This window comes from Colobus angolensis, unplaced genomic scaffold, assembly GCF_000951035.1.
Source record: "Colobus angolensis palliatus isolate OR3802 unplaced genomic scaffold, Cang.pa_1.0 Scaffold36, whole genome shotgun sequence".
NCBI classification, from domain to species: domain Eukaryota; kingdom Metazoa; phylum Chordata; class Mammalia; order Primates; family Cercopithecidae; genus Colobus; species Colobus angolensis.
Genome location: NW_012116932.1, coordinates 2,640,906 through 2,651,692, shown reverse-complemented (window position 1 = coordinate 2,651,692; position 10,787 = coordinate 2,640,906). Strand labels below are relative to the sequence as shown.

At 57.5% G+C, this 10,787-nt stretch overlaps 1 protein-coding gene across 1 annotated transcript in view; it reads left to right on the top strand.

Annotated features, from left to right (window-relative positions):
* The first annotated feature begins 9,345 nt into the window (after positions 1-9,345).
* WIZ (widely interspaced zinc finger motifs) overlaps positions 9,346-10,787 on the top strand; it is an 18,686-nt gene continuing 17,244 nt past the window's right edge. Inside the window, exon 1 of the mRNA XM_011953230.1 lies at positions 9,346-10,766. Coding sequence (XP_011808620.1) covers positions 9,346-10,766 — 1,421 coding nt within the window. The remainder of the gene's footprint in view (positions 10,767-10,787) is intronic.

The window sequence follows — 10,787 nt, the reverse complement described above, 5'->3', positions numbered from 1 at the left end:
ACCTCGGCGCGTCCCGCGGGGTCTCCCGCCCCGGGGTGCACGGGCGGAGGACGCATCCCCCGGACCTTGGACCCCCGAGGAGTGGGCCCGCACGGCGCAGCCCCCACCTCTGCGACCCCTGGGGGGCGTCCGGGTAGGAGCCCCCTCCCCACGCTGCCAAAGTGCTCCGAAGTTGCGGTCCCGCCCGTTCCCCGCAGGCAGTGCCCACCCGGTGGACAACCGCAGGTGCTTCCTCTGGGCCTGGGTAGGGACCCCCCACCAAGACTGCCAGCCCACAGAGGAGCCCCCTGGGAATCCCCAGGCCCCCGAGGGCAGCGCCTGCAACCAGGCCTGGCGCCCCGGCCCCGCCCCGGTTGCCTGGGCCCGGCCTCCCCACCATCTCCCTGGGGAGGGCGCCTCATTCCTGCCCTTCACTTTCTGCCGTTACCTTGAAGGTATTTATAGGTAGAGAGGACAACCCCCGCTCCCCAGGGTCCTCATTTCTGGACCAGGAGCCCCATCGTTTTCTTTCGCCCGAGGACTAGAGCAATCTTGGTTGGGGGGTGGGGGGAATGGAGGAGCCCAAGCTGGGTATGCATGAGGGATAATGTTGGGGAGAAGCGAAAGGGTTAATGCTGGGGTCACTTGAGGCTGTGTGTGTGGAGGGGGGTGAAGGGGTTAATGCTGGAGAACCCTAAGGTCCTGTGTGGGGGAAGGGTTGGAGTGTGGGAAAGTGCAGGGATCATTGGTATGGGACAACCCAATGGAGAAAAGTAAAGGGGTAATGATGGGAGACTCCTGACGGTGTATAGGATCAGTGTATAGGATCGGAGTGTACAAGTGGCTGGGATTCTTGCCGAGCAAACGAAGGCATGGCAGTAGGATGTGCGTGTGCATGGGTGTGAGGGCAGGACTGGGGAAAGTGCAGCTGTGTGTGAATGAAGGGAGGCGTCTGGAGAAGTGGAAAGACTGATGGAAGAAAACCTGGTGGCTGAGTGTGCATGTGTCAATATGGATAAACTGAGGCAGTGCAGGATCTGTATAAAGGGGAGGAGTTATTGATGGGGAGATGGAGGCATGCTGAGGGTAGGGGCCATTGGGATAGAAGGTGTGTGGATAAGGTCTGAACACCATTAGCTCCCCTGGGCTGGGAGGTAAACTGAGGCAGTGAGCTGCAAAGGTGAGGACCGAGGTTTTGAAGGAGGGGAAACTGAGGCAGATTCCCTTTCCTCCATCCCCTAAGCACTTCCCTCTCTCTGTCCCCAGGCCCACAATGCTCCGCTGAGCCAGCCCAGCAGCTGAGTGGATCCAAGCAGAGAAAATCCAATGGAGGGGTCCCTGGCAGGCAACCCAGCTGCACCAGATCGTCCCCGAGGCCCAGAGAGACTGCCTGGCCCGGTGCCGAGGGAGAACATCGAGGGTGGGGCCGAGGCTGCTGAGGGGGAAGGTGGCATCTTCCGGTCCACCCATTACCTGCCTGTCACCAAGGAGGGCCCCCGAGACATTCTGGATGGCAGAGGTGGCATCTCTGGTAAGAGAATGGGCCCTGTGGCCCCCAGGGAGCATCCAGCCCATTCCCCAAGGCTCAGAGGAGCCAAGTCACCCAGCGCAGTAGCAGCTGAGCTGGGATGCTGATTCCGCTTGGGTCCAGAGCCTTTTCTTTGCACTCTGTTTAGTTTCTTATTTGACAGTTGTGAAAACAGATGTCCTGGGAGCCAGTGACCAGACCAAGGCTCCCCACTGGGTGGTGTGGAGCTGGGACTTAAACTCAGGTCAACCTGGCTCCCTCCTCTGAGCATACTAATTGGGTCCAGAGGCCCATCTCAGCACCCCAAAATCCCTGTCCCCAGCCCACTTGTTCCACAGGTATTCCCCACTCCCATCAGTCTATCCCAGCTCCCTCTGGCTGGCTGGGTGTACCCTGTTCCTGAGCCATGGGCCAAAACAGCTTGGACCTTGTAGTGGCTAGGGAGAGACTGGGTAGTCAGGGATACTGGCCACCCCTTTGTGCCTTGGTTTACCCAGCAAAAAGGTATCTGACACTCTCCTCACCTCCAGATGTGTTATTCAATCATTAAATACTGAGCATCTTCGGTGTGCCAGGGTATGTGCTAGGTGCTGGGAAGACAGCTGTAAACCAAAGAGGCAAGAATTTCTGCCCTCAAGCGGCTGACACTCTAGTAGGGGAAATGGATAACAAGCAACTAAACAAGTATCAGAAGGATAGGTAGTGACAGATGCTGTGAAGGCATTAAACAGAGTGCCAGGATCATGGCTGGAAGACCTGGGAGAGCCTCCCTGATAGAGTGGCATTTGAGTGGAGTATGGAATGAATGGTGGGAAGGACATTCCAGGTGGAGGGAACAGCCAGTGCAAAGGCCCTGTGGTGGGGAGGAGCCTGTTGTGTCCAAGGACCTGGTAGGAGGCTGATATGCCTGGAAAACAGTGGGCTGATGCCTCAGACCCCCCCACCCCGCCATCTCCAAACACCTAATCAAGGGCTTCCTCCATGCCAAGGCTTTTGCATGATCATCTTCTGTCTTTCTCCAAAGAACCCTGTGGAGTAGCCATCGTTACTATTATCCAGTATCAGAGATGGGGAAACTGAGACCCAGAGCAGCGACATAAATTGCCCAAAGTCACCTAGCCAGGGAGTAGCATGGCTTGACAGCCCTCACTCTTAACCACCCTGCTGCATCCTCACAGATCCTTGACCTGCTCCAGCCACCTTTACCACTCATGATGCTCGGATATTTATAAATACACAGCACCTTCTGGGGCCACACACTGGGGCACAGCGGTGACTGAGCACACACCATCCTCGCTCTCACAGACCCCGCCATCTGAGGCTGTCTCCCCGGTGTTATGACCCGGTGTTATGTCACCAGGTGTTATGACACAGCGGCTGGGGCTGTGATGAGGAAAGCACCTGGCGGGGAGCAACCAGGAGTTCCTGCAGGAAGTGAGAGGTAGGATGAGGAACAATGAGCCAGACCAAGGGGGCAGCAAGCATCTAGGCAGGGGACTGCATACATGCAAAGGCTTAGGGGGAGCTGATGGCATCTGCAGGTGTCAGGCAGTGGGGTGGCAAGGTGAGACCGCTGAGGGCACAGGGTACACCCAACTCCAGAGTATCAGCACTCAGGGAAACTTAGCAATCCCCTTGTCGAAGCCATGAATAACTGAGTTAATAACTGCGGCTCAGAGAGAGGCAGGATTTTGTGCCAGGTCGCATAGCCAGCCAGGGCAGGGCAGGGACTTTGATTTTGTGGGAGCCTGAGGGTACAGGCTGTAGGGATCCCAGGGTCCTCTCTGGGTCTGGTTCCGAGGGATTGGACATCTCTTCTCTACCTGGCAGATGCCTCAGGTCTGGGGAGAGGGAAAAAGCAGGCAGGTAGGTGCATCCTCACTTCCTCTGGGCAATCACCCAGGGTCTCATGCGTGCATCTCTTTTATAGCCTGGGGAGGAGGGAAATGTGGCTGCTGAGGGGGGCCAGGCCCACCCTTGAAGGTTTCCCTCAGCAGCTGGGGGCAGGGGTGGGAATGGCTTGACTTGGAGTGAGGTCATAGCCTGGATTTGGAAGAATGCCTGGGTTTGGGACACCACGTCTCTCCCACTACCCTCTCTGTCCGCTTGATCTGCCCCTTCCGGGACGCAGGCACCTGCCCTACTAGTCTTGTGATGCCTATAAATAGGAACAGGCTCTGGGGCTGCTATTCCACCCCAAAGCCTGGGCCTTCCTTTATCCCTACTCAGCCCTCAGAGGCCCCCAAGAGCACCCTGGAGTGACCACCTCCAAACTTCTCTGACTGGGTCGGGGTGTGCCCGCCGCCTTCTCTGTCCTCTGTTACGGCTGTTTACCTGGAGCTCCCACAGCCCCTCTGCAGCTCCTACCTCTCTGGTTGGGCCTCCCAGGTTCAGAAAAGACTCAGGGGGCTGAGGTGGTCTGTATGGATCAATGAAGAGTCTGGTACATGCCTGGCATTGTGTTGGGGACAGGGCACCCAGGGACAAATGACATATCATTTCTGCCCCATCTTGGGGCCCCAGCCTGGGGAGAAAATCAGAGCGTGGAGTGACCCGGCCTGAGGCTGTGGGGTCTAGCCACCAGCTTCCCCCTTGAGACATCGCTGAACCAGCCCTGACCCCCCGCCCCAGGCCTCCCACCAGCCTTCTTCCCCTCCACCACCACTTCTCTGGATGGAGCATTTACTGCGATCTTGCTGGCACCCATTGCTGGCCCTGCGAGACTGGGTCGGTGGCTGTTCCCATTGCACAGAGGAAGAAACCAAGGCTCGGAGTGGGAGAGGCACGCCCTTCAGGGCACCCCTGGGGCCTTGAACTTGGATCTGTCTGGCTCCAGAATCTAGGTTCTTGGCTACTCTATCAAGTTGAACCCCAGGCTTGGAGTTCAGGCTGCTCATGGACACTCCTTGCCATCAGCATTTGCAAACTCTCTCGGGGAACCCAGATGGCAGGAGCCAACAAGGGCCCCTTGGCACGGCCACTGCCTGAGGGCTGTGACCCAGCACTTCGTCTGACCCATAGGGACTCCTGGAACCCCATCAACTGTGGAGACCTCTGGGTGAAGCCCCCACCCCCAAGGTGTCTTGGACACAGGGCACTGCTTGGCCTGCTTCCTCCAAAGTCACTGCCACTAAAAATAGGAGACTCGCTGGAATTGCTCAAAGAGGCCACGCGGTCCCCTGGCTCTTGGAATTCTTAGACAACGGCAATCGCAGAATCACCAAATCTGGGACGCCCAGAATCTTGGGAGCTTGGGATCCTAGAACCCCAGAAGCAGGATGCCCAGGACCCTCAGACCCAAACCTCTAGGTCGCGCTAGGGCAGGTTATATGCGAACCGGTTGCCCTCTCCTGAAAAAAGACAAATCTATGACTCATGTATTCTCTAGAGACCCTGTTTCTTGGGGGCCTCACTCCCTTGGCTGGGCCAGGCCTTTCTTTCCCAACTCTGAACGCCCTCTCCAACACCCCCATCCTAAAACCAGCCCGTGCACCCGGGCATAGATCTGCTGCCCATCAGTGTATCCCGGTGGTTCTCAAATGGGGGTGATTCGCCTCCCCCTCCAGGGGACACTTTGGTAATGTTTGGTGACATTTTTGGTTGTCATGACCGAGGGCTGGGGAGATGCTGGCGTCTGGAGGGTGGAGGCCAGGGATGCTGCTCACCATCCTGCAATGCACAGGATGGACCTCACCCCAGAAAATGATCTGGCCCCAAATGCCAATAGTGCTGATGTTGAGAAACCTTGTGCTGTAGATGATGCAAATTTCCATACCCCCACCACCCCTTCCAGAGGTCACACAACAGTCACAACCCTTTTCTTGGGTTCTGAAGCAGGACCCTCAGCCAGTGACCACACCTTTCTGGTCAACACCCTCTTCCCATCCTCCCTCCATTTTTATCCCTTGACTCCCAACAGTCAGCTCTCAATTTCTTGGGCCAATTGGATGATGAGGGATTGGAAAAAGAATTCGCCCCAGCCCTATCCCTTTTTCTGGACCATCCTCAAATTGAGGCTAATCCAACAATTGCATCTGTCAGGCTCTGGATGGGGCACAAGTTCCCCCAGTGTGTTAACCTTGGCCCGGGCAATTGGCCTGCTCCCCGATTGGCAAGCTCACCCGCGTCAGGCAAGTGTGGCGGGCAGAGGAGACGCAGGCCAGGATTCCTGTGGTCGCTCCAGGCATTGGCTCCACAGGCGGATAATAGAGAGTTGGCTCCATCTGTGTTGGTGGGGAGGGGTTCCCGGGAGAGGACTGGATTTCAGGACATAGGCCTGGGAGAGGGTGCAGAAGGCAGGGACGGGCTCTCTGTGGCTCAGGTTAGAACAGGTGCCTTGTTCATCATCTGGCAAGGATTTGTTGAGCGCTTGCTGTATGCCAGGTGCTGGGATGCTACAGTGAATGAAGCCGACAAAGTCCCTGGTCTACTGCAACTACATCCTAGTGGGGGACCCAGCAAGCAGTCATCCCAAGAAAGAGCTAGGTGATTTCAGAAAGTGCTAAGAAAGAAATGAAACAGGTGCTGAGAGAGAAAATCATAGGGGCTCATTTGAATTAGGCGGTCAGGGATGAGTGCCCTGGGCAGAGGGCATAGCAGGTGCAAAGGCCCTGAGGTCCAAAAGAGTTAGGTGGGCTTGGGGCTTCCCGAGGAGGCCCATACAGTTAGAGTAGAGGCATTGAGGGTCCAGGAGAGAGATGGGAGGTTAGAGAGACCAGCAGAGGTCTGACCTCATAGGGCCTTGTAGGTGGCGGCTAAGAGTCTGGTTTTTAGGCCGGGCACAGTGGCTCACACCTGTATTCTTAGCACTTTGGGAGGCCAAGGTGGGTGGATTGCTTGAGGTCAAGAGTTTGAGACCAGCCTGGTCAACATGGCGAAATGCCCTCGCTACTAAAAATAGAAAAATTACCCAGGCATGGTGGTGCACGCCTGTAATTCCAGCTACTTGGGAGGCTGAGGCAGGAGAATCGCTTGAACCCGGGAGGCGGAAGTTTCAGTGAGCCGAGATCGCGCCACTGCACTCCAGCCTGGGCAACAGAGTGAGACTCCATCTCAAAAAACAGAAGTCTGGTGTTTATTATAGGTATAATGAGAAGCCAGGTGAGTTTTTAGCAGGGTGAGGCTTGTAAAAAAACCACCCTGGTTGCTGGGTGGGGGGAAAGAGAGGAGGGTTGGAAGGCAGCAAGCCCCTGGGGTCCCCCAGGAGAGTCAAGGGGACTCCTCCAAAGAAACCCCTTCCAGGACTGCAGAGGCCACAGGCCTCTCAGGGAGAGGAATTGGGAGCCAGCAGGGCCATTCCGAGGCACCTGGCAGGGCTCCTGGAGCTGGGGTGTGGAGGGCCCCGGCCAGGGGGACCCCAGCCCCTCAGGGTCTCCCCTCTCTGTTGCAGACGGGCAGCCCCATCCCGGCCTCAGCGAAGCCCTCCCCCGTGCCACCTCCGCCACCCATCGGATCAGCAGCTGGTGAGTGCCATGCTGGCCCTGACCTCAGGGAGGGCAGGGGGGCAAGCAGGACATGCCCAGGCCCCAGAGAAGCCCCTGGGGAATGAGAAGGGGACAGGAGGGAATCAGGAGGCCAGGCAGGAGGAGGAGGCAGCTCCCGGCAGGCAAGCCCCTGGGCGTGTGCTGGGGTTGGGGGAGGTCTGGGATGAACACAGAAGGTCAACTCTCATTATCCCTGCCAGGAGCAGGGCCAGAGGGGCAGGAGCCTGGATGTTGGACCCTTGGAGTCCTCTCTCTGCCAGGTGACGCTTAGAATGATACTATGCCTCTCTGGACCTCAGTTTTCTCATCTGCAAAATGGAGTCCATAAGATGCATCTCATGAATTCGCCTTGAGGATCCAAGGGGCACTGGGTGAGAGCAGGAATCAAGAGCAATGCTGACGGTCCCTACCCTTTATTAAATGGCTTGGCAGCTGCTAATAGGTCATAGTAATTTTTTTTTTTTTTTTTTTTAGAGAGTCTCACTCTATCGCCCAGGCTGAAGTGCAATAGCGTGATCTCAGCTCACTGCAACCTCCACCTCCTGGGTTCAAGCAATTCTCCTGCCTCAGCCTCCCCAGTAGCTGGGATTATAGGTGCCTGCCACCATGCCTGGATAGTTTTTGTATTTTTAGTAGAGATGGGGTTTCACCATATTGGCCAGGCTGGTCGAGAACTCCTGACCTCAGGTGATCCACCCACCTCAACCTCCCAAAGAGCTGGGATTACAGGCATGAGCCACCGCGCCTGGCCAGGTCATAGTAAGCTTATCAGGATTACTAATAGCTCTCAGAATGAACAATACTATTATTAATTAATTAACAATAGCTGCTATGAGCTACGCTCTGAACATGTGTTTATCCCCACTGAGTCCTTGCCACAGCCCCAGGAGGATGGTCCTGTTAGTATCACATGTCAGCGATGGAGCTTAGAAAGGTGACCTTATGGTCTCCACCCAACACCTGAATGGAACTTTTTCCACATCTGTTCCATGAGCGTGATTGGCATCCCCTGATGGAGGCAGGATCTTGAAAAGGAAGGGAGAACTGATTACAAATGGCCATAATAAGAACCCATACTGGTCCAGGCATGAGGTGAAACAAAGCATTTCTCAAGCACTGAGTTGTGTCATCTTCACCCTACAGCCTGTGGGGTCATTGAAAGGTTGTGGTTGTGAGCATTTAAATAAGCACCTGCCTTATGTTGCAAGCACCTTTTGTTGATGGTGGCTATGAGAAAGCTCCACAGATGTTGTATAAGGACAAAGGGGTTCCCAGTTCTTGGGAATTACCCCCATTTTTAGGATTGGAAAACTGAGGCCCAGAGAGGTTACGCTGCCTCCCCCAACACCACTCCCACCCCTCTGCCCAGGAAGGTCAGAATCACTGGGGCCAAAGGCTTAGCAGGGACCTTCCACATTTCCTGACTCTGCCCTTCTAGATGGGGAGATGCAGGGAAAAGGAACATTCCTTTGACCAGTTCCACCACAAAGTTAACTTTCACCAAATCTGAGGGAGAGGTGAAACTAAATTAGCAAAATCACCCCAGTTTGGGGAAGACCAAGACAGAAGCAGCCTGGAGCATAGATGAGAGGCTTGGATCCTTCCTGGGGAGAGATGAGAGTTAACTGCTGCCACCAGACTTCTTAGAGGTGGCCACATCCCCGTGTGGTCCAGGGGTGGTCTCTGCATATTCCCGGACAATGCAGCAGGGCTAGGCTTTGTGGACAGGTGCATCCTAAGAGTTGAACCTGGCTTTTGACCTGATAGGTCCAAAGGATCCACATGGACTCCCCCTACCTCCTACCCTCACCCCCACACCCCTGTTGCCTTTGGGCTGGATCTCTGGGGCCTGCTTCAAACTGCCTATGAGGACCCCCATCACCACCCTAGGAAGGAAGACTGCGGCCCATGGCTAACCTGTCCCCATTGGCACTTCCTTGCAGCTGCTGGGATGGAGGCAGCCTGGACTTCCGGCCGGGCTCCCCACCACCCCATCTCCTGGGCCATTTCCCAGGCACCCCTGATGGCCGGGGACCCTGGGAGCACCCCCTTGTCCAGGAGGCTGGGGAGGGCATCCTGTCTGAGCGGAGATTCGAGGACTCGGTCATTGTGAGAACCATGAACCCCCACGCTGAGCTAGAGGGCTCTAGAAGGTTCTTGCACCACCGGGGGGAACCAAGGCTCTTGGAGAAACACCCCCAGGGTCGCCCCAGGTTCAACTGGCTCCAAGATGAGGACGAGCAGGGATCCCCCCAGGATGCAGGGCTGCACTTGGACCTGCCTGCCCAGCCGCCACCCCTCGCCCCCTTCAGAAGGGTGTTTGTGCCAGTGGAAGACACCCCGAAGACGCTGGACATGGCGGTGGTGGGTGGCAGAGAAGACCTGGAGGACCTGGAGGGGCTGGCCCAGTCGTCGGAGTGGGGCCTACCCACGTCAGCCTCGGAGGTGGCCACACAGACCTGGACGGTGAACTCGGAGGCGTCTGTGGAGCGGCTGCAGCCGCTACTGCCTCCCATCCGGACCGGACCCTACCTGTGTGAGCTGCTGGAGGAGGTGGCCGAAGGGGTGGCCAGCCCAGAAGAGGACGAGGACGAGGAGCTGGCCGTGTTCCCATGCATCGAGTGCAGCATCTACTTCAAACAGAAGGAGCACCTCCTGGAACACATGAGCCAGCACCGCCGAGCCCCAGGCCAGGAGCCCCCTGCGGACCTGGCCCCACTGGCCTGCGGTGAGTGTGGCTGGGCCTTTGCCGACCCTGCTGCTCTGGAGCAGCACCGGCAGCTGCACCAGGCCTCCCGGGAGAAGATCATTGAGGAGATCCAAAAGCTGAAGCAAGTTCCAGGGGACGAGGGCCGGGAGGCACGGCTGCAGTGCCCCAAGTGTGTCTTTGGCACCAATTCCTCCAGGGCTTATGTGCAGCATGCCAAGCTGCACGTGCGTGAGCCCCCAGGCCAGACCACCAAGGAGCCTTTTGGAGGCAGCAGTGGGGCTGGCAGCCCCAGCCCTGAGGCCAGCGCCCTCCTCTATCAGCCCTACGGAGCTGCCGTCAGCCTCAGCGCCTGCGTCTTCTGTGGTTTCCCGGCGCCCAGCGAGAGCCTGCTCAGGGAGCACGTGAGGCTAGTGCACGCCCGTCCCCACTGGGAGGAGGATGGCGAAGCTTATGAGGAGGACCCTGCCAGCCAGCCGGGCACTAGCCAGGATGCTCACGCCTGCTTCCCTGACACTGCTGTGGACTACTTTGGCAAAGCTGAGCCGTCCTTGGCCCCCATGTGGCGGGAGAACCCTGCTGGATACGACCCCAGCCTGACCTTTGGCCCAGGATGCCAGCAGCTGAGCATCAGAGATTTCCCGCTGTCAAAACCACTCCCGCATCGCATGGGCCAGAGGCCTCTCGGAAGGCTGGCCTTTCCCTCCACACTAGCATCCACCCCCTACTCCTTACAGCTCGGGAGAAACAAGAGCACCGTCCACCCACAAGGACTGGGGGAACGGAGGCGCCCGTGGAGCGAAGAGGAGGATGAGGAGGAGGAGGAAGAGGAGGATGTGGTGCTGACCTCTGAGATGGATTTTTCCCCTGAAAATGGGGTCTTTTCACCCCTAGCCACCCTCAGCCTCATCCCACACCCTGCCCTGGAGCTGAAGCGGACATTCCGAGAGGCCCTGCAGGCAGCAGAGGCCACCCAGGGGCAGCAGCAGCAGCTCCGAGGGATGGTGCCCATTGTGCTGGTGGCGAAGCTGGGGCCGCAGGTCATGGCGGCGGCCAGGGTGCCCCCGAGGCTGCAGCCCGAGGAGCTGGG